At 58.8% G+C, this 25,886-nt stretch overlaps 1 protein-coding gene across 1 annotated transcript; it reads left to right on the forward strand.

The window, feature by feature from the left end:
• Positions 1–7,126: 7,126 nt before the first annotated feature.
• On the forward strand, positions 7,127–17,159 carry AIRE (autoimmune regulator; the record flags this gene model as incomplete). The annotated part of the gene is made up of 14 exons (XM_082655369.1): positions 7,127–7,276; positions 7,805–7,979; positions 8,337–8,492; positions 8,860–8,934; positions 9,483–9,596; positions 10,393–10,538; positions 10,710–10,790; positions 11,692–11,807; positions 12,823–12,922; positions 13,498–13,680; positions 14,300–14,421; positions 14,559–14,712; positions 16,005–16,073; positions 17,079–17,159. The coding sequence occupies 14 exons, from the start codon at positions 7,127–7,129 to the stop codon at positions 17,157–17,159; spliced, it is 1,722 nt and encodes a 573-aa protein (XP_082511495.1).
• Positions 17,160–25,886: the final 8,727 nt, after the last annotated feature.

A 25,886-nucleotide genomic window follows, 5' to 3' on the forward strand; every position in this document is an offset into this window, starting at 1 on the left:
AGGACCTAAAACAAACCTCAACACACTTAGAAGAATTGGAACCACACAGTGTGTGCTCTCTGATCACAGTTTGTGTTCTCTTGGAATCAAACTAGAAATTAGTAGCAGAAAGAGAACAGAAAAGTCTCCAGACACTTGGAAACTAAACATCACGCTTCTAAATAATCCATGGATGAAAGAGAAAGTCTCAAATAATACACTGAATGAAAAATGAAACCACTACATATCATAGGTTGTGGGATGTGGCTCAATCGGTACTGAGAGAGAGAAGTTTATAGCACTAAATGCAGACTTTAGAAGAGAGGGTTATAATTATGCACTCACTTTAAGAACCTACAAGAATAAGAGCAAAATAAACCCAAAGCAAGCAGAAGGAAAGGAATAGTAAAGAGCAGAAATCAATAACATTAAAAATAGAAAAACAACAGGGAAAATCAGTGAAACAAAGAGCTGGTTCTTTGAGAAACATTTTTAAAAAATCAACAAACATCCAGAAAGACTGACCAAAAACAAAACAAAACCAAAACCAAAAAAAAAGAAAAAAAGAGGCATGGGCTTCCCTGATGGCGCAGTGGTTGAGAGTCCGCCTGCCGATGCAGGGGACACGGGTTCATGCCCCGGTCTGGGAAGATTCCACATGCCGCGGAGCAGCTGGGTCCGTGAGCCACGGCCACCGAGCCTGCGCATCCGGAGCCTGTGCTCTGCAATGGGAGAGGCCACAACAGTGAGAGGCCTGTGTACTGCAAAAAAAAAAAAAAAAAAGAGGCAGAGAAAACACAAATTTCCAATTTTAAAACTGATACAGGCGGTGTCACTGTGGACCCTAAGGACATCAAAAGGAAAATGAGAGGAGATTATGAACAACTCTACACTCATAAATTTGACAACTTGCATGAAATGAACCAATTCTTTAAAAACCACAAACTGCCACAACTAACCTGATATACAATAATTAGAAAATAGCCCGTAACTATTAAGGAAATTAAATTCCTAATTTAACTCCCCCCCCAAAAAAATCTCCAGACCCAGATGGTTTCACTGGGGTTTCTACCAAACATTTAAAAAAGAATTAACACTAATTCTACACAATCTCTTCCAGAAAATAAAAGAGGATGAATATGGCCTGATTCATTGTATGAAGCTAATATCACTCTAATGCCAAAACCAAACAGACAGTCACAAAAAAAAACTATAAGTCAAAATACCTTGTGAATGTAAATGCAAAAGTCCTTAACAAAATATTAGAAAATCAGATTCAACAAGATATACTGTGACCAAGTGAAGTTTATTCCAGGGATGCAAGTTTGGTTCAATATTCAAAAAAATCAATCCATGTAATTTGCCATATTAACAGCCTAATGAAGAAAAATGATATGATCATATCAATCAATGCCAAAAAAATCATATAACAAAATTTAATACCCATTCATCATAAAAACTCTCATAAACATAGGAATAGAAGGGACTTCGTAAACTTGGTAAAGGCCATCCACAAAAAACCTACAGCTTTTCCTCCAGGATCAGGAACAAGGCAAGGACGTCCACTCTCATCGCTTTTATTCAACATAGTGCTGGGAGCTCTAACCTGTGCAATAAGGCAAGAAAGGGGAATAAAAGGCATACAGATTGGGAGGGAAGAAATCAAACGGTTCCTATTTACAGATGATAAAATTGTCTTTGTAGAGAATCTCAGAACAAAATAAAAACCTCCTAGAACAAATAAAATGAATTCAGCAAGGTTGTAGGATGTAAGATGAACGTGTGAAAAATCATTTGTATTCCTAAATGCTAACAATGAATAGACACACAAAAATGAAAATTAAAAGCACAAAGCTACTTACGCTTGCTCAAATATTTAAATCTTAAGTGTAAGTATAACAAAACAGGTATAGAACTTGTGTGCTGAAAACTACAAAACATTGATAAAAGAAATCAATTAAGTTCTAAATAAATGGAGAAACATACACACATGGATTAGAAGACTTAAGGTAATAAAGATGCCAATTTTCCCCAAATTGTAACTTCTATCAACATCCTAACAATAATTTTGTAGATAGAGACAAGATTATTCTAAAATTTATATGGAAAATCAAAGAAACAACAGTAGCTAAAACAATTTTGAAAAAAAATAAAATGGGAGGAATTGGTCTACTGGGCTTCAAGATTTATCATATAATTACAGTAGTCAAATATTTGTGGTATGGATGGATGGACATACACAGAGATTAATGGAACAGAATGGAGAACCCAGAAATACATCCACACAAATATGCCCAATTGATTTTTTAAAAATTAATTAATTTTGGACCTCCCTGGTGGCGCAGTGGTTGAGAGTCCACCTGCCGATGCAGGGGACGCGGGTTCGTGCCCCGGTCCGGGAAGATCCCGCACGCCGCGGAGCGGCTGGGCCCGTGAGCCATGGCCGCTGAGCCTGCGCGTCCGGAGCCTGTGCTCTGCAATGGTAGAGGCCACAACAGTGAGAGGCCCGTGTACCGCAAAAAAAAAAAATAAATAAAAAAAATAATTAATTTTTATTGTGGTAAAATATACATAACATAAAAGTTACCATTTTAACCATTTGGAAGTTTAAAATTCAGGAGCAATTAGTACATCAAAATGTTGTATTAATCATCACCACTGTCTATTCCCAGAACTTTTTCATCATCCCGAACGGGAACCCCGTACTTATTAAGCAGTGACTCCTTCCCCCGCCCCCACCTCCTGGAAGTCTGCTTTTTTCGATTTGCCTATTCTGGGTATTTCACATACATGAAGTCACACAATAGGTGGCGTCTTTTTTTTTTTTTTTTTTTTTTTTTGCGGTACACGGGCCTCTCACTGTTGTGGCCTCTCCCATTGCGGAGCACAGGCTCCGGACGCGCAGGCTCAGCGACCATGGCTCACGGGCCCAGCCGTTCCGCGGCATGTGGGATCCTCCCGGACCGGGGCACGAACCCGCGTCCCCTGCATCGGCAGGCGGACTCCCAAGCACTGCGCCACCAGGGAGGCCCAATAGGCGGGGTCTTATGTCTGGCTTACTGCACTCAGTCTAGCATTTCTGAGGTTTATGCGTGTTGTAACTGAGTGATACTTTATTGTAGGATGGACCACACTTTATCCATTCTTCTGTAGATGGACAACTGGGTTGTTTCCATCCTTTGGCTGTTGTGAGTAATGCTGCTATAAACATTTGTGTGCAAGCTTTTGTTGGAGTATCTGTTTTCGACTCTTTTGGGTGTACACCTAGGAGTGGAATTGCTGGGTCATACGGTAATGTTATGTTTAACTCATTGAGGAGACACCAGACATTCTTCCAGAAAGGCTGCACCATTTTACATTCCCACCATCAACGTGTGAGGGTTCCGATTTCTCTGCATCTTCTCTAACACTTGTTATTGTCTGTTTTTTGATAATAGCCATCCTAGGGGGCGTGAGGTGGTATCTCATTTGGTTTTAATTTGCATTTTCGTAGCGAGTAATGACGTTGAGCATCTTTTCTTGGGGAAACAGGTGCAGAGAGGGTCACACAGCTAGCTGGAGGACAAGAGGGTGCTAAAGTCCTGGCAGAGAGTCACCAGGAGACCGAGCCTCCCCTGGTGCCCACCAGCCAGGAAGTCCTCGGGGGCAGGCCAAGGGCCTCTCCTGCTCTGCTCCTCCAGCTGAGGCCTGGGCTGGCATTCTGAGGACCCCGAGGGCATTCTAACTCAGGATTTCTGACCCCTGGGACCCCAGCCCTTTTTGGGGAGCCACAGAGACTGAAGCCCCCATCTGGGGCAAAAGGAGAAGACTGTAGTGTCCAGGCTTCCTTGAGGGGCCAAGGCCAGCAGCCGAGGGACAGGACCCCCTCCTGTTCCCACCCTGCCACTGGGGCCTCCTCCTCCTCGACATCTGGGCATATCTCTCAGGGAGCATTTCCTCCTCCTCGCAAGCTGGGAGTGCCTGACATGACCTGGGCAGCAAAGGAGTGTCCTATGTGCTGAGAGCATGCACCTGGACACCATCCATCCAAGGCCATTTACTAGCTGTGTGACTTTTGTCAAGTTCCTTAACCTCTCTGTGCCTCAATCTCCCTATTTGTAGAATGGGGATGATAATAATGTTGAACGAACAGGGTGGTTCTGGGATTAAGTAAGGGCAATTGCAAAGCTCAGAACAGTGCCTAGTGTGCAGCGGGGCTGGTGTGTCTCATACGTAGCCTCACTGCACTGCAGGAGAAGCTCCTGTGCTTGCTCCCTTGCAGGTGACGGCAGAGGCTCAGAGACTCACTACTGAGGGGTGGGCAAGTTGCTGGGCTGCTCGCTGTCTGGAGGAGGGGCTGAGGCTCAGCCCCGAAGGCAGTGACCTGGCTGAAGGCAGTGCCGGCCCTCGAGGGGCCCCTCTCGCCTCCACACACCCTGGGCCGCTCCAGGTAAGGGGCTGCTATGGAAACCCCCTGCGTAGTGGAAAGTCCGAAACTCTACAGGAGCCTGTTTGCTAATCTCCAAGCCAGAGCCTGGGTGACGCCCGAAGCAGTCAGGCCAGCCTCACGACAGAGGCACCTGCAAGGGTATCAGGGCTTTAAACAGTGAAGTGAAGACTTTGCTCTTCTTGGCAGTTTTTAATTTCCCTTGAACAGTTGGCCTGTGACTAAAGCGTTCCCTAGGGACCGCTCAGCCCCCCAGGGAGAAAAAGCACTGGGTGCGGAGTGACGCTGGGGGAGCATGATGCTGAAAGAATCGGGGCTGTGGGCCAGTCACCCCAAGGCCGCAAACACAGCTCCCTGGCATCCGGGTGCTTCTGCGTGTGAAATTTGGGGTCACGCAGGACAGGCAGTAAAGGCCCCAAGCCCCACATCTCCACAGCTGCACCCACGGCACTGCAGCCTGTGGGCTCAGCGCCCTGGAGGTGGGCAGTGCCAGGGCCCTGCTCCTGACTCAGTCCCCAGAACGTTCTACAGGAGAGCTAGCCCAAGAGCTCCATGCTCAGGTCCTGGCCCTGGAGATGACAGTGCCCTCAGCCCTCACCACCGCCCCCTGTGCCGGCTCCAGGCTGACGGAGCTCACGTCTCCACCTCCAACACCGCTGCCCCAGGCTTGGAGCAGCCCGAGGCCCAGAACTGAACCGTCAGGGGCCTGGGCCTGGAGGTGGGGACACAAAGGCCGGGCTCCCAGGTCAGGAGGGGACTCACAGCGCCCCACCCCGGACTCCCACCTCAGTGTAACACATGAGGGCCGACGCATGCAAGAAGTCTCGGTGACAGCCCCGTCTCATCAGTCACGAGTCCTTCCCCCTGCCCCGTGCGGCCGGTCCCAGCCCAGTGCTGGCCCTGACCCCAGGCTTCCTGGAGCCCCCACCCACCCTCCAGCCCCGTCCCCAGGCGCCCAGCTTCTCTCCCTAACACAACCTGGCCAGACAGCTTCCTCCAAAAGTCCTCCCAACTCTGCAGGCTGACCATAGGGATGGTCCTTCCCACTGTGTCTTGCATCCCTGCCCCCTAACCAGACCCCCGAGAGCTCAGCATCTCTGGACGCCCCAGTCCACTGCCCCTGCCCACGAGCTGCCTGGGATGCTCTTCCCATCTCGTGGACTTAGGGACCCCTGCTGCGACCCTCCGGGAAGCCTTCCCTACTTCCCCCCGGAAGCTTCTGTCCCCCAGCCTCTGTCCCCCACCTAGGAAGACTCCTGGGGCGCCCCTTCCTGGGCTGTGAGCCCCACAAAGACAGAGGTTCCCATGGCCCATACACAGGATGTCTGTCCATGGGGCCAGCTGCCTGCTAGAAGCCTTACTTTCTAACACACCTAGAGGAAGTAGAAGGTGGGTATCAGCTGGGGACTCCCAGTGGAGTGTGTTCATTTTAAAAATGAGAGGACTGGACGCAGCCTAAATGCCCACTGGCGGGTGAATGGATAAAGGAGACGGGGTGCATATACACAGTGGAATGTTACTCAACCATGGAAGGGAACGGAATTGGGTCATTTGCAGAGATGTGGACGGACCTAGAGACTGTCATACAGAGTGAAGTAGGTCAGAAAGAGAAAAACAAATATCGTGTATTAACTCATATATGTGGAAGCTAGAAAAATGGTACAGATGAAACTGTGTTTGCAAAGTGGAAATAGAGACACAGACATAGAGAATAAACGTATGGGCACCAAGAGGGGAAAGGGAGGGTGGGATGAATTGGGAGATTGGGACTGACATATATATACTACTGTGTATAAAATAGATAACTAATGAGAACGCGCTGTATAGCACAGGGAACTCCACTTCACTGTACAGTAGAAACTAACACGACACTGCAGAACAACTATAGCCCAATAATAAAAAAATGAACAAACAGACAAAAAAATGAGAGGACTGAAGGTCAAGGAAGGAAAGCAACTTGCCCAGCAACACCAGCCTCCAGGCAATGCCCAGCTCTGAACCCACTGACATGCACTCGTCATACCCCATCAGGTGGGTACCTCCTCCTACAGCCCCAGGCTTGAGACCCTGAGCAGCTGCTGCGACGGTGGCAGCGGTGCCCACTCCCCACCAGGGACTCTGCCCCCGCGCAGCCCCGTGGAGGCTTCCCGTGCTGCCTCTCCCAGCTGCTGGGGCACCTGGATAGCCCCTGCTCGTGTCTGACACTGCGCCCCAGGTGAGGGGAAGACACCTGTCCTGGCTTTTCCCCATTCGAACAGGGCCCTGTGGGATGCTGGCTGCAACCGCATTTTGGGAATTGAGTCCAGAGGCTTCTTTAAAAAGGAAAGAAAAGCCAGCAGCCTGCTGGCGGGTGCACAAGGGGGCTGGCAGGTGTATGGGACCATCTAGCACTCGGGTTACAGGGAAGTTTCCGTTCCTGCCCCTGAGGAAGCTCCCTGGGCCCTGATTGGCTCGGGCTGAGCGGCTTCTGCTCTCTCCAAGGAGAGCCCAGTATAATAGAAACCCGGGCCGTGAGCTCAGACCCGCGGAGGCCGGAGGAAGCACCTGGGGCTCCCTCTTCCCGGGCCAGGCGTGCCCACCCAGGTGCCCGGCGGCGCAGGGGGTGCGCCAGGGCCAGGAGGCTGACACGGCCTAGACACCCCACAAGTCCAGCGGCACCCCGAGGCCGCGGGACCCCAGGCGGGGAGAGCGGGACCCCAGTCCCGTGTCCCCGACCCTGCAATGATGGGCGAGGCCCGGGCCGGTGGGGACCCGGCGCTGCGCCGCCTCCTGAGGCTGCACCGCACGGAGATAGCCGTGGCCGTGGACAGCGCCTTCCCGCTGCTGCACGCGCTGGTCGACCACGACGTGGTCCCCGAGGACAAATTCCAGGTGGGCCCCTATCCAGACCAGCGACCCAGCAACACGCCCCAGCCTTCCCCACGCCCGCGCCCAGGAGCGGGCAAGGTCGCGGAAGACCCGTTCCAGAGGGACCCTCCCCAGCCCCGCCCCTCCCCACTCTCCCGCCCCCAAGCCCCTCCCGCCCCCAAGCCCCAGCGCCAGGGTAAGGTCCCTGCCGCTAACCCGCAGCCTGCCCCACGCCCCACCCGCCAGCGGAGCGAACGGTCTCCAAGACAAGTTCCGGTGCCCCCCCAGATCCCCAAAGCCCCCTCCCAGCCCTCCCCAAGCCTCCCTCCAAGTTGAGCCCAGTCTCCTAAGATGAATTCCAGGTGGCCCCCCACCTCACCCCAGCACCCCCTTGCCATCCCCACACCTGCCCCAAGCCAAGGGGGTGGACACAGGTGCCCAAGTCTCCAGCGGCCTCCTCGGGGTCAGCATCTGCCCTCTGGTCCCGCAGTGGAGGCGGCAGGAAGGGGCGTACCCGAGAAGGGCGGGGCCCCCATTCCCGCTCTGCTTCAGGAGACGCTGCGTCTGAAGGAGAAGGAGGGCTGCCCACAGGCCTTCCACACGCTCCTCTCGTGGCTCCTGACCCAGGACGCGGCCGTCATCCTGGACTTCTGGAGGGTCCTCTTCAAGGACTACAACCTGGAGAGATACCCCCGGCTGCAGCCCATCCTAGATGGCTTCCCCAAAGGTGGGGGCCCTGGGGGCTGGGTCCCGGCCGCAGCCCATCCTAGACGGCTTCCCCAAAGGTGGGGGGCACTGGGGTCTGGGTCCCGGCCGCAGCCCATCCTAGACGGCTTCCCCAAAGGTGGGGGCACTGGGGCTGGGTCCCGGCCGGCTCGGCCTCCCTCCCTGGGGCTGGCAGCAGGAGTCATCCTCTGAGCCCCAGCTGGACTGTGAGAGGGGAGGCGTGGGGCTGTTTAGGGAGCCCCGGACACCACCTAGACCATCTTGGCTTCTAAGAGCAAAGAGCTGAGGCCTCACCTGCCTGAACGGGGCGTCGGTTCTGGGCTTGAAGCTCAGCCTCCGGCCCTGCACACGCCCGCAGATGTGGACCTCAGCCAGCCCCGGAAGGGGAGGAGGCCCCCGGCTGGCCCCAAGGCCACCGTGCTGCTGCCCAGGCCTCCCACCAAGAGGAAGGCCCTGGAGGAACCGAGGGCCACCCCGCCGGCAGCTCTGTCCCCGAGGGGCACCTCCAGCCCAGGTACCCAGCTTGAGGAGCCTGTGGGCTCACAGATCCCCTCACGGAACCTTACACCCCCTGACCACTCCCCCTCCCTGACCTGGTCTGGGAGCATCTGTCCCTCCTGCTTGGCCCAGAGTCAGCCTGGCAGAGGTCCCTCTGGGGACTTGGACGGACCCCCTGTATGAGCCCCGCAGCCCTTGTTGACCCCTGGGCCCTGTGAGTAGGCAGGTGGGTGTACTTCCTGTCTCCTGATGTGGACACCAGAGCCCGGTAAAGCAAGGGGACACACCAGAGTCCGGGAGACCCCACCTGGCACTCTCCCACCTGCGCCCTGGCGTTGGCCCAGCAGCGGGAGGAGGGCCAGGCTGTCCCTGCTCCCCGACAGGCTCCCACATCAAGGCCAAGCCCTCCAAGAAGTCAGAGAGCAACGCAGAGCCACAGCGCCTCCCGCTGGGCAACGGTGAGCCAGGCCCCAGGTCTGGGGGTCAGGGGTCCGTCTTGGGAGCTGGGACCATGCTGGCCTGGGGTCACCCCACCTATGCCCCTCTGAGTGCCCCATCCTTCAGGGCCAGCTCCGACCCTGCTTCTTCCAGAGAATACCCCCTGTCCCTTGGCCAGATGCAACCTGGGACCTGGAGACCTCCCATGGGCCCCTGGTGCTGGCCTGAGGGCAGGCTCTGGGGACCCTGCCTCCCTCCCAGCCCAGCCCAGGGCCACATCCCAGCGTCTCTGTTCATTCCCGCCAGCTGGGTTCGGACGGCTCGTACACCACACACCAGACCACACCACATACGTGTACACGCACACGCACACGCACTCCATGGCCCGTCTCTGCACTTACGTGTGGGCTGGCTGTCTGTCTGTGGAGGGGCTGGACCCCCTCCCCAGCCTGCCCTGTGTGGAAAGAAGGAAGGATTCTGCTGCCCAGACGCCCCGCACTCCCCACTGCCCGTGCTCAGGAGCCATCGTCCCAACAGGTGACCCCCCATTTGGTGCTCCTTTCCCCAGGAATTCAGGCCATGTCCGCTTCAGTCCAGAGAGCCATGGCCGTGTCATCTGGGGACGTCCCAGGAGCCCGCGGGGCCGTGGAGGGGATCCTTATCCAGCAGGTGTTTGAGGCAGGTAGACGGCGCTTGGGGAGGGGCTGCCAGGGATCCACGTCCCGCTCAGCTCCCCGGTGGCTGCGGAGCATGGACAAGGCACCCCTACTCCCTGCAGTGGGTCTGCTGTCTCTGGAGCGGATGCTCTGGGCAGGGCTTGGGGAACTCCTGGACTCTAAGCTGGACAACCTGCGGCCCCAGCCCCGCCCGCCCCATCCTTGCAGCTCCTCCTTCCTCCACTCCCTGTGCTGCACACCCTCTGGGGACGCCGAGGACCCTGGGAGCTGGTGCGGGCTCCAGGCTCACCCACAAGGGACGGTCCCAAGTAGTTTCCTAGGGCTGTTATGTTGAGTTGCCACAAACGGGGTGGCTTAAAGCAACAGAAACACCAAAATCAAGGTGTGGGCGGGGCCGGGCTTGCTCCCTCCGAGGCTCTAGGGCAGAGGCTTCTCTGCTTCCTCCAGCTCATGGCAACCCCCATGCCCCGGCTTGTGGTCACATCACTCCAGCTCCTCGCCACAGAGGCTCCTCCCTGTGTCTCTCTGCGTCCTCTCGTCTTCTCATAAGGATGCTGTCCTTGGACTTCGGTCCAGTGCAAGCCCATCTTAACATCTACAAAGACCCTACTTGCGAATAAGGCTGCATTCCGAGACTCCGAGTGGATGAGAATTTGGGAGACGTGCTTCCCCCCAGCAGAGAATCCCTGCTGTGTTCAGGACCCGGGGCCCAGAGCTGACTGGGGTGGGGTTTGTGGGGGGAGGAACAGCCAGCTGTAGAGCCTCCCTGCCAGGCCCCCCCCCCGACCCGTCTCCTCCCAGGTGGCTCCAAGAAGTGCATCCAGGTTGGGGGGGAGTTTTACACTCCCAGCAAGTTTGAAGACCCCAGTGGGGCAAAGAACAAGACCCGAAGCGGCAGCAGCCTGAAGACGTTGGTCCGAGCCAAGGGGACCCAGGCTCCTGCCCCTGTGAGCGCTGCTGGGACCGCCCCTGGGGAGGCCTGGCCCTCCTCCCCCTCCCCCAGCACCCGGGGCAGCAGCGTCCTGTCACCTCTGGTGGGGAGCTCTGCTGGGGCTGGGGACTGCCCCTCCCGCCCGAATGCCTCCCCTGCTGGTGACCCTCTCTCTTCTCCCTGGCAGGGTGGAGGCGATTCGAGGGCAGGCCAGCGGGACAGGGCCCCGGGACCCCCTGCCCTTCCCAGTGAGCCCCAGCTGCACCAGGTAACGCTCAGAGCGCCCCCAGGATCCTGAGGGCGGGGCCTCCTGCCGATTTGCCACTTGTCCAGGGCAGTCACTCCAGGGACCGGAGGACAGAGGTCTAAGCTTCTGTTCACAGGGTGGAACACTACTTTTAATAGCATTTTTTTCTGATAATACGCAATTGTAAAAATTCACATAAGTTAGAGCACGTGAGTCCTCCCAGGCTCTTAAAAGCACAGCGTTCGGTCCGGCTGCCAGCTGTCGGGCCCCTGGTATGGCTGTGTCCCCTGCTAGGAGCCAGGAACCCAAGCGTCACGTACGCCCTTGGGCTCCCAGCACCGTTCCTGCCGGGGATCCCGACACCCCCGCCAGGCGCTGTGCTGGCCCCCGGGGAACGAGGAAATGAGAAGGACTCACGCCTGCCCCCAGGAGCTCCTGGGCTGCTGGGGCCTGGGGGGGGGTTGCTACAATGAGTGCGCTCATCACTGTGAGGCGCTGCCCAGCCCTGTAGTCCCCGGGGGGCTTCTGAAGGAAGTGGCGTCCAGGGGGGCACGGTGGGTGCTATCCAGGCAAGGGCGCAAGCAGGCCTCAGGCGGAGGGGACAGCGGGTGACCAGGGCCAACGGGAACACCGCTGGGCCTGCCCCTCCGCTGCCCCGTGGGTGTGGCCGTGTGGTCTTGGGGCCGCCTGCAGCACAGGCACCCGCGAGGAACCAGCCTTCCTTAAGGACCGTTCTTCCCAAGAGGGATGGGCCAGCAGGTGTTCGGGGCTAGAGTCTCAGAGGTGGGGGGGCCTTGGGGAGCCCTGGGGAGCAGGCAGTCAGGGCGGGATTTCAGCAGGGAGCCGGCGAGGGGCGTCTCTCGGGGAGGGCGCTGCCCCATCCCGGGTCTTCCAGACGCCGCGTGTCTCTCACCCGCGCCAGAAGAACGAGGATGAGTGTGCGGCGTGCAGGGACGGCGGGGAGCTCCTCTGCTGCGACGGCTGCCCCCGCGCCTTCCACCTGGCCTGCCTGACGCCCCCGCTCCACCAGATCCCCAGGTGGGCCTGGCCCCGCCCAGCCTCCTCACTGGCCCGCCCTGAGTGGGAGGCCGCCAGCAGTGTCTCCACTCCAGGGATGGGCAGTGAGGCCAGCCTGGGAGGGGGCCTTTGCTCAGGTCGCCGGGCGGTGGGGCTGGGGCCCGGGATCCTCCCACCCACGTCCCCGCGTGGCCGCGCTGTCCCCCCCAGCCTGGCCAGCAGGCCGCTGAGGCCCAAGGCAAGGGACGGCCGTCCCGTCCCATCTCGCCCCATCTCCCCCAGCCCAGAGCGCCACAAGCAGCCGACCAGCGGCACTAAGCAGGGTCTGACTCCAAGTCGGGCTGGGGAGCACAGAGGCTGCAGAGCTGCCCCCCAAGGGCCGGTGGGGGCCCAGGCTAGGTCCAGCGCAAGGCCCCCTGCCCCGGCCCCCCGGGGACAGCGCTGTCCGCTACCAGCAGCTTCCGCAGGTCAGGGCGGCCTGGGTGCAGGGCGGAGCGCTGGGCGGGCATTCTCGCCCCGACCGTGCCCCGCTCACCGCACGACCTTGACCAGGTCACATCTCTGGCCGGGTCATCCCTCAGCTCTGCTCAATGCTGCCCGCCTTCCATTCTCTTCCTTCCTGCCCTTGACCGGCCCCTGTTCTACTGGGCACCGTCCCCCCGTGGAATCGAGGGAGGCCAGCCTAGGGAGGCCCGACCTGCAAGGCAGGGCCCGTGAGAGCCAGGCCCAGGCCAGGCCGCTGCAGGTTCGCGGGTGTCGGGAATTCTTGGGGCTCACCCGAGAAGCACTCGGGGGACGTGCCAGGCTGGCGAGGGCCGCCCCAGCAGGCTTAGCTACCCCAGCATCCCGGGCTCTCCTGCTCACCGGCCGGGCAGGCCCTTCCCCCGTGGCTCTGCCCGTGCCCTTAGTTTCCCCATGGGGGAACGGAAAGGGTGACCTGGAGAAGCCCTCAGGCCTCCCCTGTGTTGCGGGCTTGGGAGTCCACTGTCCCCTCTGCCTCGCCCTGCATGTCTCTGGCCGGTGACAACGCGACCAGCGGGACCTGGAGGTGCTCCAGCTGCCTCCAGGGAAGAGCCCAGCGGGACCTGCCCCGGGCTGAGGAGCCCCGGCCCCAGGAGCCGCCTGCAGAGACCCCGGTACACACAGGCCCACTCCCAGGCCCTCTGTCAGCCGGCTGCCCGCCTCCTGGCCACTCCTGTGGGTTGGGCCTGCCCCAGCCAGAGAGCCACGTGCCCCCCACCCTGGCCTGGCCCCGTCAATTCCGCTTTCTCCTGTGGGACCACGGGGGCGCAGGCCACCGGGAGGCGGCCCTTACAACGGCCCCGCTTCTCAGTCCTCTGCTTTGGGGCCTTCAGCTCTATCAGCCCAACACAGGGGACGCACTTCGACCACCGATAACATTCTCCAAAAATGTTCTAAGTGTTCTGTTAACGCAAAGTCACAACGGATACGATGAGTGCCCCAGCATATGCCGAGTGTGTACTCCGACAGCCCGTGAGGGCCACGGGGCCCCGCCTTTAGATGGGGAAAGGGTCAGGGAACTTGCTGGGACCACAGAGCCGGGAACGGCACCCGGGCCTTTCCCACCCAATGTGGCGCTCTTCCCCACGACGCCAGCCCCCGGTTCCCAGGGCCCCAGCAGTCACTAACTCCTGGGTGGTGCTGGGCAAGTCCCCTGCAACACCTCTCAGAACCGACCCTCCGGTTCCAGGTCCTCCTGGCACTGAGGTCAGCGGGAGAGGAGGTCAGGGGACCGCCCAGTGAGCGCCCCGCTGGAGTGGATGCTGCGGTCACCTACAAGCACCTGCTGGCCTCACCTCCTGCAGCCCCCCCGCTTGTGCTGGACCCCTCGGCCCTGCACCCCCTCTTGTGTGTGGGCCCTGAGGGGCAGCAGGTGAGCGGGGTGCTGGGGTCAGGGTGGCTGTCTTCAGGGAGCTCAGGGTCTACAGGGGCAGCCCGGTGAGCCTGAAACAGGACAGTGACAGGCGGAGGTAGAGGTAGGATTCAGATGGAGGTTAGGGGTGGGGGCCGCGGGGAGGGCAGGTGGAGGAGGCTGGAGGGAGGCCCAGGGGCTCTTGGGGTTGCTAGATTACCCAGAACGAGGTGCGGGCTCTGCGGGGGAGGGTGAAGGGAAGAGAGCTGCTGGAGGGATTCCAGAGGACGCGACCGTTCTCTCATCACTCTCGAAAGCCCCCTCACAAGGGCAGGACGATAAAGTGGGTAGAGTTCGCAGCCCCAGGTCTCCCAGGCCCTCCTGCCTCCTCTGGAACGGACGCCCTTCTGGGTTCCCTTGACTAGCCCTGAAGGGGGTCCGGGCCCACCAAGGGGGACCAAGACGGGACACCTAGTTTCACCAAGCTGCAGCCCAAAGGTGCTGGGGCGCCCTTGACCTCTCTAGGCCTCGATCCCGAAACCTCGGACTCGCCCCCCACCCCGTGCGCCCCTCCCGGAGGGGTCCCGGGGCCGTGCGCCCCTCCCCGGCCCCCGGTCACCCCGCCGTGGTCCGTCTGCAGGGCCCGGCGCCCGGCGCGAGGTGCGGGGTGTGCGGGGACGGCACGGACGCGCTTCGGTGCTCGCACTGCGCCGCCGCCTTCCACTGGCGCTGCCACTTCCCCGCCGGCGCTGCCCGGCCCGGGTGAGTACGGGGCCGGGACCGGGAGGGGGAGGGGGAGGGCCGGCGACCCCCCAACGGCTTTAAGATTGCGGGGTGCAGAGGGCACTCCCAGCCCTGCCCCAGCCCCGGCAGCCTGCAGCCTCTCCTCCGCTCGCCAGGGCCGCCCTGCGCTGCAAATCCTGCTCCGGAGACCCCGCCCCGGCCCCCGGGGAGGGGCCGCCCGCCGCGACTCCCGCCCTGAGCCCCGCCCGCCCGGCTCCCGGGACCCCCAAGCTCATCGCCAAAGCCGCCGCCGCCGGCCCTGGGGCGCAGGTGAGGGAGGACCCCGCATCTCCAGGGGAGGCCCCGGCCCGGGCGCCAGCTTCGCGGGTGTGCACCAAAGCTGACCATGTGTTTATTCTGTACATACGATATATTTGTTTGAATCGACTCCCGTCTGATACCTTAAATCTGCAGAGAAAGGCAACCCTCCCAAGCCACAGCGGCTATGCAGCCGCCGGTTGGGGTTGGTTGCAGGCCCAGAGCTCCGCTAACCCCCCAGCTGCCCTGGCCCCTTCCGCACCCCCCGGAGTGCCCTGTGCAGGGAGCGCCATCCTCATCCTCGCGGTGGGGCAGGGCAGGGGAGAGCGGAAGGAGAGACGTGTGACTCCACCTGTGTCATCTCGCCTCCAATCCTCCAGCAGCCTTGGGCCCTGGGACCTTGGGGAGGAGGGACCAGCCTCACTGGACCTTCGCTTCCCAGGGCTCCCTCAGAGCCAGGGAGGCCCATGTGTCTCCTGCTGAGAGGCCTGCGGAAGGTGGCGCATCTGCCCCGACTGCCCACAGCAGGGGCCTTCCTGACCACATCCCTGCCCCCGAAGAATCCTTGGGGGCCCGGGGTGGTGATGTCCTACCCCCGTCCATGGTCCGTCCTACCTCCCAGTCCCGCCTCGTAATCCCCTGCACGCATGGTGGGTGACAGGGCACCCCAGGCGCTGGGCACAAGAGGGCTCACACCTACTGGCGTTCCGCTCCTTCTGGAAGCCTCTCTCCGGATCCCCAGCCCTCTGCACTGTGTGTGCCAAGCCCTCACCCAGGGCTAGTGGCATCAAGGGCTGGAGAAGGTCCCGAGGTTTGGCTGATCTGAGCTACAGACTGGGCCATTGCATGTGGTTCCACTTAGCATGGCCTCGCTCCGCCTAGCCCGCGAGCCAGGGGGGGTGTGCCACGTCCCCAGCTCTGGCCCTCGCCCCTCAGGGGCACGATTGGCCCCGCAGGCTTGTTGGGTGGCTGAAGGGTGGCTGTGGGACCAGGCTCTTTCCTGTCTGGGCCTCACGTTTCCCATCGGTGACAGGGTCTCTTCCAGCTGGTCCTTGCCCCAGAGGGGTGGCAGGGACCTGGCCAAGCAGCCTCGAGCTTACCCGCACCCACTCTGCCTCCGGAGCCGGATGTTAGAATTCAGTTCCCGGGGTCCCGCCTGGAGGAGCGCACAGCACCCCACTGCCCTGGCGCGGACACCGCCTCTAACCGCTGCTGCTGCCTCTGTAGGGAGTCCTGCTGCTGTGGGGATGAGCCCGGCAGGGGTGCGGAAGGTGGCTTGACCTCCTCCCTTTTCTGGGTTCCAGGCGGGGGACGATTCTGCTGTTCACGAGCCAGTTCTGCACAGGGATGACCTGGAGTCCCTCCTGAGTGAGGTAACACGTCACCTGGCTGGGGCCACACCCGCCCCCCTCCGCCTCCGCCTCCGCGGCCTCTGAAGCAGCCAGCTCTCAGGCCACGGGAGCAGCTAGACGCCACAGGCCCACGTCACCCCAGATGGCGCTGGCCCCTCCGCGCACAAACGAGCCAGAGCGGGCCCCAAGCTGCTCCCCTTTCTAGCTGCCCTGGAGGTCCCGGGGCTTGGACCCTGGAGAGCTGGCGGCTGCAGGAACCTGCGCCAGGGCCACTGAAGCCTGATGTGGAGGCCGTGACTTTCCCTGGGGCTAGGCACTCTGGGACCACGCCCCCTTGCACATCCCTCCCTCCCCCTCCTCAACCCAGGCCCCTCCACCCGACGATGAACAGCTAGAATCACTGGGAAGAAAAGGTGGCTTTTAGAAAAGGTTAAAGTCCTCCAGCCACCCCCAGACCCCAGGTGGCCAGTGCGTGTCCTCAGGGGCCTGGCGTGGCACCTTGGGGATCCCAGCTGACCACGGGGGCCCTGCCTTGGGTGCTGGGCCAAGCACGGGCAGTCCCAGACACTGAAGCTGTCTCTAGAGGCCCCAAGAGGGCCAGGGGTGACCCGAGGTGCCAACATAGGTGGGCAGAGTGGGGCAGATTCACCAGCCCCTGTGGAGCAGGTCACCTCCGTTCTGCTGGAATATCAGGCATTCCCACGGCGCCTCCAGTCCCGCTGGAGCGTCAGGCCCTGCGCAGAGCTGGGCAGAGTGAGGGAAGGAGCTGGTCCTGCCGAGACATCCGGGAAGAGGCCACCAGTTGACAGAACAGCCGTGGTGGCTGTGCCTGGGCTTACAGGAAGCTCGGAGGAGGAGTGTGGGATGAGGCGTGCCCCCTGTTTCCGCATCTCTGTATAGGAGGGCTGGGTTGGATAGCACCTTCCCACCACGATGTTTATGACGCAGGTGGCCCTGGAGGCCAGGGCAGGCACGCCTGTGCCCCGAGGTTCTGGCCCAAGCCCCGCTCTCTGCTCTGTCGTGCAGCACTCCTTCGACGGCATCCTGCAGTGGGCCATCCAGAGCATGTCCCGCCCGGTGGCCGAGGCGCCCACCTTCCCCTGCTGATCCAGGACCCCCGCCTTCAGGCAGCGTGGGAGGAGGCGGGCAGCACCTGAGGACGCTGCCAGCGCCAGAGCAGACCTCACACGCACGGCCACTGGCTTGGAAAGGGACCGAGGGGGAGGTTAGGACCAGGCGCTGCGACGTTCCGAGTGCCGTCGACATCCAGCCTGTCAGCAGCCGTGCCTGTGGCGGCACAAAGCCGTCGTGTGCGCTGAAATTAAAGTCACTTCTGTGGGTTCGACATGCTCTCCAGTGCAGTGTGCTTGTTTCGGGGCGGGGGGGGGGTCTGTTCCCCTGTGTTTCTGGTGCCCGTCGTGTAGGCTGAGCTGGCTGGAACAGGAAGAGAATGCCCGGAGCAGGAGTCCCTCTGCTCCACCCTCTGCTGGAGCCCCCAGGGGCTTGCCCTGCCCCCAGCACAGCCCCTGCCCCACGTGGCCTGGCCCCACCCCCCCACACGCTCCTAGCTCCTGTGCTCCTCGAAGGGCCAAGCTCGTCCCCACCCCAGGGCCTTTGCACGGGCTTCTCCCTCTGCTCGGAGCTCCTCTGCCTTGGTGCTCCGCATGTCTGTTTTCTCACCTGTGAGATCTCAGCTCCTCGTTCATTCATTCAGAGTCATTTATTCGGGAAACCTTTACTGTGGCTCTTCTATATGCTGAGCATTAGGGGTCCTAGAGGGACATGCCGGTGACAGGCTACTCACAAGAGGGGGTGACCTCACACAGAAGCAGGAAAGAGGACGGGGTCGGGGGCTGGAAGCTAGAGTGGTGTGTCCGGGACAGACATGAGGTCAGCTGATGGGAGCACCGTGGCCGCCGTGGACAGCGCTGTGTTTATTTCGCTCGTGGCACCCACCGCTGGGAGACAGCCCGTCAGAATTGAGTCCTTTCCTAGTGGTGTCTGTCTGCCCTCAGCCATGTCCCCAGGGCCTGGCACAGATGCTGGGGCGGTGTTGCCTGAAGGAGATGCCAGGGCTGTCGCAGCCCCACCTGCAGAGCCCCCCGTGATAGAAGCCCTGATGGGGGTCAGAGCCCTGCGGAGGGAGGGGTGGCTGCAGGCCTCATGGGCGCTGGGGGCAGAGGTGGGACGTGTGCTGATTTGGCACCTGTGGCTTTTGTCCCCACCCCAGGTGGGGGGCCGGCAGGGAGTAGCAGCAGGAATGGGGGTCCCAGCTCAGGACACACAGCCCTTGGACTTCTGGGGGCCTCGTGGCTCACTGAGCCCCTCTGGAGCCCCTCTGTGTCGGGCACACATTAGGTGGCCTCTGCGGGGGCGGCACAGGGCGCGTCGGCCCACCCAGGACAGTACTGGGGAGGGGCTGGCCGATGCCCTCCAGCGGAGGGGGTAACTGCCCCAGGCCACAAGGTCGAGCCGTTTATTCAAACAGGGACGCACTGGTGAGGACACTAGCGTCATATGAATGAGTAGACAGCTGTTCCAGGCCGGGCCGGGCTAGGTGGGCAGCAGTGGGGCGGGGGAAGCGGGCAGTGACGGCAGGAGGGACACAGCAGCCGTGGCCGCACGTGGAGCGTCCCAGCTTGGAGGCCAGATCACATCTGTGGACAAGGGAAGGGCCAGAGCGGGGAGGAAACCAGAATTGAGGCTTGGTGGGGGTGGGGGGATGCCCTGAGCAGGGTCCTCCGGGGTTGGGGGGTGGGGAAATGGAGCGGAGGCCCTTCCCGACGCGGCGGGGGTGGGGGGGCCCTGCTTACCTGAGAGATGCTCTTCCCCACAGAGCCCAGCTGCTGTCTCTGCCCCCGGCAGCCACCCACCCACAGGACGACGCAGGGCTGGATGAAGTTTGCAGAGGCCGGTGGGGACGACGTGGTGTGGGTACCATGGCAGTGGTGGAGGAGTATATCGGGGAGCTGACCAGGGTGAACACAGGTGTCACAGACACCCAGCCCATCGTTGTCACACCCTCCCAGGACCCCCACCGCTGCTGAGCACAGCCGCGGCCGGCCCTCCTCTGAGCCCCCTGCAGCCCCGGCACCACTGGGTCTCACGCCAGGCTCTGGAGACCCGGCCTCGTCAGAATCCTTCTGTGGATGGGTCCATGGAGACCCTCCACCGGGGGCTCAGTGCTCCCTTTGGTGGCCTCCACTGCACCCGTGTCACTTTCCACAAGTTCAGGAAATGTCACTTTTGGGAGCTGAGCACGGGGGGGGGGGGGGGCGGGGGGGGCGGGGCTCGCGGCAGTCCCGAGTCCCATCTGTCTGTCCGTCTGTGGTGTGCATGGAAGGAAGTGTGGGAAGCAGGAGGCACGCAGGGGCCGTGAGCTGCATCCTTCCCTGCCGTCAGCAGCCTGAGTTTGCTGATGCTGTGTTCGTCCTGCATTTTAAGCAAAGTGGACACAAGGACGAGACAACGACTGTCCAGAGCAGGCCCTGCCCTTCTGCAGCCCCTGCACTTTGCTTGCTCCTCAGGGGCCGACCGTCCGTCCACTGCTCCTGTCTGTCTGTCTGTGGGGCCGGAAGCTGGTTTGCACACCCAGCACCGAACGACTGCCGGCTACGCGACACCCTGAAGCGTGTGTCTGCCCAGTGGGTGAGGGGGCAGCAGCCAGCAGTTTCATGTGTACAGCCCGTCCCCGGGCTCGTTTCTTGGGCTGCTGCGACAAAGTGCCACAGACCGGGGGGCTCAAATGACAGACATTTATTCTCTCCCAGTCCTGGAGGCTGAATTCCCACATCCGGGTGCGGCAGGGCTGGTCCCTCGCAAAGCCCCCCTCCTGGGCGCGTGGACCACTGTCTCTTCCCTGGGTCCTCACATGGTTGTCCCTCTGTGCAGGTCAGTGTCCTGATCTCCTCTTCTCAGGGGGACACCGGGGCCCATCCTAACAACCCCGTTTACCTTGGCCACCTCCATGAGATCCTGCTTCCAAGTACGGCCACGTCCTGAGGTGCTGCAGGCTGAGGCTTCAGCGTGTGAGCTGGGTGGGGGCACAGACGCTGCCCTTGACCAGACTCCACCCGGGCTCCTCTGAGCTGGCTCAGACTTGGCCTCTGTCCTTGGTCCTTAGTTTTGGCAAGAGTCTTGCCAAGTCAGTTTCGGGGAGATCCCCATCCTTGGACTCTGATGTCTCTCGATATCTGCTGCATTTCTCATCCCCACCCTCAACAGCTGGTCACCTGGCCCGCCCTCAGGAAGGGCCCCGTCGAGGGGCTTAGCCGCATCCCCTAACCTCAGTGTTTGCTCTTTGTAATTTCCATCCACTGGCCTCGCCTTTGCTCCTTGGCCATAAATCCCCACTTTCCACGTTGTATTCAGAGTTGAGCCGGACCTCTCTCCCCTCCTGCAAACCCCAGTGCAGGGGTCCCCCTAGAACAAAGTTCCTTAACCACCTTAGCAAGGATCACGAGTACCTGTTTCTTTAACAGGGACAGGATTTGGCCATGACACCAACGTCGCTCTTTTCATCTGCACAGGGCTGGCAAAGGTCTTATTTTCCCGCACTTGGTTGGAGGCTTAGCTGTCAGTGTTCTGAAGTTGTTAACAATCTGTGAACAAGGGGTGTGAATTTCATACCCTATCGTGCTGGACCCCTGGACGGGGTCGGGGGTCATCACTAACAAGCGGTGAAGAGCCCGGTGCAGGCGGACATGTCGGGGGCTGGGTGGGCTTGGGAGCAGACAGCGCTCTGGACACGGTCAGAGTCGAGATAACCGAGCGGGGCTGAGCCCTTGGCGGGTGGTCTGAACTGGACTAGCCCTGTCACCCGAGCTCCGGTCATCTGACTGTCAACCTGAAACTTCCAGGAGGGTTGCCTCACCTCTGTTAATTTTCTCAGGACGTGCAGTCCCTCTGGGAGGTTGGTGGCAGCACCGCAGGCAGGGGTCTCACAGGGGTCCCAGGGACAGGCACTCAGGGGGGACCAGGCCCCCGGGGGGGCTCTGACAGCCGCTCTGCTCCACCTGCGGCTTTTCCTGCAGCCTGGCTCTAAGCTGCCGGGTAACTGATGACCGCAATGGTGAGCTCCATGCAGCCCCGCTGAAGACCCCCAGCCCTCCGACAGACACCACCCACCAGAGGACGCCCATCCCAAACATAACACACCCCAGTCTCAGGGAAGCCCCTCGTTCTCGCCACGGCCTCCTCTCCATCCCTTTAGGACACAGTCCCCTTTGCCTGGTCACTTGCTCTCTGACCGTCCCCTTCAGACGGTGCGTGCCTGGGGCAGGTTTGCACAGAGCCCAGGCTGGCCAGCGCCGCACAATTAGTGAATCCGACTCTGAAAATGAACTAAACGTTCAGTATCCAAGGAGAAATAATCCCAGAGGTTGGGATGTTATCCAGACAGACAATAAGAATGATAACCAAAGCCCGGTGGGTGAACAAGATACTTATTAAATTATATTTATATGTATGTAAAATCCATGTATACACACAGAGTGCATACGTGTGTACATACACTCTGTCCGTCCATCCCCTTATCTCTTTATATATAGAGCGTGTACGTGTGTACTTAGAAAGTGTCTATCTATCTACCTATCTTCCTATCTATCTACCTATCTATCTATGACAGAGTATGTACAGTTGACCCTTGAACAACTCAGGAGTGACCCCTGTACAGTTGAAAATCTGAGCATAACTTTTGACTCCCTTGAAACTTAATTACTAATAGTCTACTGTTGATCAGAAGTCTTACCGATAACATAAACAGTTGATTAACGTGTATTTTGTATGTTATATGTATATATATATATATTTTATGCATTCATGACGTACTTAACTTTTTCTTAACTTTTTGGATAATTCTAGGTTATGTGGCTCGTCTGCAAGTTTTTTTTAAATGATCACAAATTTCCAGAAGTTTTTCCAATATATTTATTGAAAAAAGTCTGCATATAAATGGACCCACAGTTCAGACCCATGTTTTCAAGGGTCCCCTGTACATGCATATACATTTAGAAAGTGTATATTTATATAGAGACAGAATGTATATAAAAAGAGAGCATATGTACATAGACGTGTGTATGAATATATGTGTGTACACGCATGTAGACATGCATACGTACATGTGTATGTATATGCGTGTATGTGTGTGTATATAGAGGGGAATACTGGAAGAAAACACTGGAAAGATGAGGACAGTTGTGTTGAAACAAGGATTATAGATGATTTTTCCTTTGTAAACTGTTCTGTCACTCTGGTTGATTTTTAAATAACTTAAAAAGTATGAATTCCAAAAGGCACAGCTGCTTGCCACCGTGTCCCTGCGTCCTGGCTGAGGCGGGCTGGTGCAGCAGGTGGCCAGGCTGTGCTCTCTGTGGCTGGGCAGTCGCCCCCCTTCTGCCCTGAGCCCCGGCTGCCTGGCTTCACGGATCCCTGCACGAGCGGATGTGGGAAAGCCAAGGGCGTCTTCCTCCCGTGTGTTGAAGGGCAGCGTTCCATCCCAAGGAGGCTGAACTCCCGGCACCCTGTTCTCTGTAAATGGCTCCCGTCATTCCAAGGGGGGTGGACGTTACTTTACGGGGCGATCAGGGGCAGCCCTGGGCATGGGGGTGGGACAGGTGCAGCAGCAGTGCTTCCAGAGCTAAAGGGGCGCCCGGGAGGGCAGGGTGTCAGGGGGAAGAGGATCTCCAGCCCCGACTGCCCCCCCAATCTCCCACGGCATGCAGTAGCCCCCCTCCCTCGTTCCCCATCTGCACGCCCAGACCCTCCTGCTGGGCCTCTTAGACACCTCACAGATCCGTCCCCTCTCCACCATCACCGCCCCAGAACAGCCATCACTGCTCACAGCCCCCAGATGCGCCACCCCTCCCTCCATCCTCCACTCAGAGCCGTCTTCCTGAAATTCCTACCCTGTCCTGAACGGAACATTCGGGGGGCTGGAGAGGGGGGCACAGGGCCATCGTACTGCTCTCTCTGCCTACGTGCACGCTTGAATCCTCCACGGCAAAATGGAAAATCAAGCCAACAAACCCCAGACCACAGGCCTTCAAGGCTCTCCCGAGTTGCAGGGGGATGATCAAAACCCCTCTTCTGCTTTCAGCCAGGTCTGCCCTGCCTCTCTCCCGGAGGGGCCATCCTGGGCACTCACGGTCCCCCCGTCCCCCACCTCCCTGGGCAGGGTCCCCTCCCCGCGTCTCTGTCCAACTTTGTACCCCATGTGCAGCACCTGTGTCTCCTGGGCTCACAGACTATGAGCCTGGAGCAGGCAGACAAGGCTTGTGGTTGGAGCCCAGGAAAGGGTCGTCCCTGTGGTTGACGGGCTGGGATCTGAAGTGCTTCTGCAGCCGGTGCGAACAACCAGGCTGGGCCAGTACAAGGTCGGGGTCCCCCAGTATGCAAGCCGATCTACCCCTCACAGTCTTCCAGAAGAACGGCGGGCTTAAACATGGCCCCCCCGGCCAAGCGTTGAGTGGTCCTGAGGCTTCTGCCGATGAGCCTGGTGGGAGAGGAGGGGTCAGGCTGGCTGATAAATGGAGCCCCCATCCGTCCCTCTCCCCAGCAGAGGTCAGGAGCTCTACTCTGGAGGTCGGGCAGAGTGTCTGGACCTGGGAATGCCATAAACAACTGAGGCAAGGGGTCCACATGGAAAGTGAGTGGCCAGATCACCAGGCAGAAGGCTGCATGAGGGGCTCCAGCCCCTCTTCCAGCTCCTGACGCGATCTTCCCTCCAGACAAGAGGCTGGAAGATTCTTTTCTTGAATCTGACCAACCTAAAGGGACAACAGTTCTGGGGGTTACCCAAAAAATGGCCCAGAAAGCTCACCCTACAGCAAGACTCAACAACCAAAAGTCACATTCAGAGGTTCTGCCTCTTAATCACAGATAGCCAAGGATTCCCAGACATTGGAGAAGCCCCTAGGATGGCAGAGACCAAGACAAAAGGAAAGAAAGAAAGCAGCACAGATGAAAAGAGAGACTCAGAAGGGAGGAATGAATGTTAAAAAAACCAAATAAAACTGTAAGATTCTTAGAGAGATAGGCCCTGTATTCATGAAACAAGAACAAGACTCTGTTAAAAGGAACAGCTCTTGGAAATCAAAACTGTGACGGCAGAGACGGAGAACTTTACACCAGGTTGGCGTGGCAAGCTGAAGAAAGCTCTCTGAACATATAGCAGAATGAGTTATAAAATAGGAAAGTCAAGCTAAGACTTTCTAAAAATGGAAAGTAAAGGATAGGATATCAAAATGTAAATACCAGGAGTTCCAGAAAGAGTAAAGGGAAAACGCAGAGAGGAAAGAGTTGTCGGGGAAATGGTGCAGGAACTTGTCCTGGATAGAACACACGCACTGCTGCTGTGGAAGGACCGAGAACGTGCCCGGCCCCGCACTGGGAAGCAGACCCACACAAGGCATTTCCTGTGGAATTTCACAGCCCCTGGGAAAAGAAGGTCCTGCACGCTTCTAGGGAGGAAATATTGGGTCCTGTGCACACACAGAGGAGTCAGGCGGCTTTGAGCTCCCAGTTGCAACACTGGAATCAAGGAATGATGGAAGCCACCTTCCAAGTTCTGTAGGACGATGATTTCTCATCCAAGATTCTACACACAGCCAAGTCTTCAATCAAGTAACAGGGTCGAGAAAGGCCAATTTCACACAGGCAGAATCTCAAAACGCCCTGAGCCCTTTCTCAGGAACCTCCTGGAAGATGTGTGCTCTGCCCAAATGAAGGAGGACGATTTGGGAGCTGGTGACCACGAAGTCCACAAGGGAAACTGATGGTGACAGAGACCCCAGGATGACAGCTGTGTGCCCAGTGGTGAGGCCACCATCCACACAAGGGCGGGGGGCCTCGGGGCACAGAGAGTTTGAGGGCTGCCTGTGAGACCCTGCCATTCTTCCATCTTCTTAACCTGAGGCCAGGAGGTCAGTCAAGTGGCCCAGATTCTTATCCGTGCCTGACTTGGCACAGCTGTGACTAATGAGGTCCCTCTTTCCCCTCTGTGATAATTTAAGAAATATGTGCTGTTACTCGTGATAAGAACACTTAACATACGTGTACCCTCTGAGCCACGTTTTAAGTGTCCACTACAGAATGATTAACTTCCAGCACCAGGCTGGACAGTGAGCTCTGGGACACACTCGTCTTGCAGAACTGAAACTCTCTCCCTTTGACTCATACCTCCCCCTGCCCCAACAATGGAATATTTTTACGTAAACTTTGTATTAGAACATAACATATATAAAGAAAAAGGGACAAATCATAGGTGATCAGCTTGTTGAATTTTCATAAAGCAAACACACCTGTGTCACCACTCAGCTCAAGAAACAGAATGCTACCGGGACTGCCCTGGCCGTCCGGCAGTTAGGCCTCCGCACTCCCAAGGCAGCGGGCCTGGGTTCGATCCCTGGTCAGAGAAATAGATCCCGCATGCCGCAACTAAGGGTCCACATGCCGTTACTAAAAAAAAAAAAGACCCTGCACACCACAGTGAAGATCCCGTGTGCCGCAACTAAGACCCAGCACAGCCAGATAAAAAAATAAATTAATTAATTCAAAGAAAGAAACAGAATGTTACCCACCCCCACCCCCAGCCCCCCACCCCACTGGGTGTCTTGGGCCCTGTCACGATGGATGCCTTTCCTCAAAGCCCCCGATTTGGTTCACGGGGACTCTCCCACCAGCGACCAGTCTTCCTGAGGGCAAGGGTCCAGTCTGTTTGGTGACTGGGCTGGAGTCCCACCTTTCGGGGGACCTGGATCCGGGGAGGGGCTTCATGGCTCCGAGTGACTGACCCACTGACCACCCAAGGTAGAGCCCCCTGTCCTGACCCAGGTG

Source organism: Grampus griseus (assembly GCF_964374135.1).
Source record: "Grampus griseus genome assembly, chromosome: 5".
NCBI classification, from domain to species: Eukaryota; Metazoa; Chordata; class Mammalia; order Artiodactyla; family Delphinidae; genus Grampus; species Grampus griseus.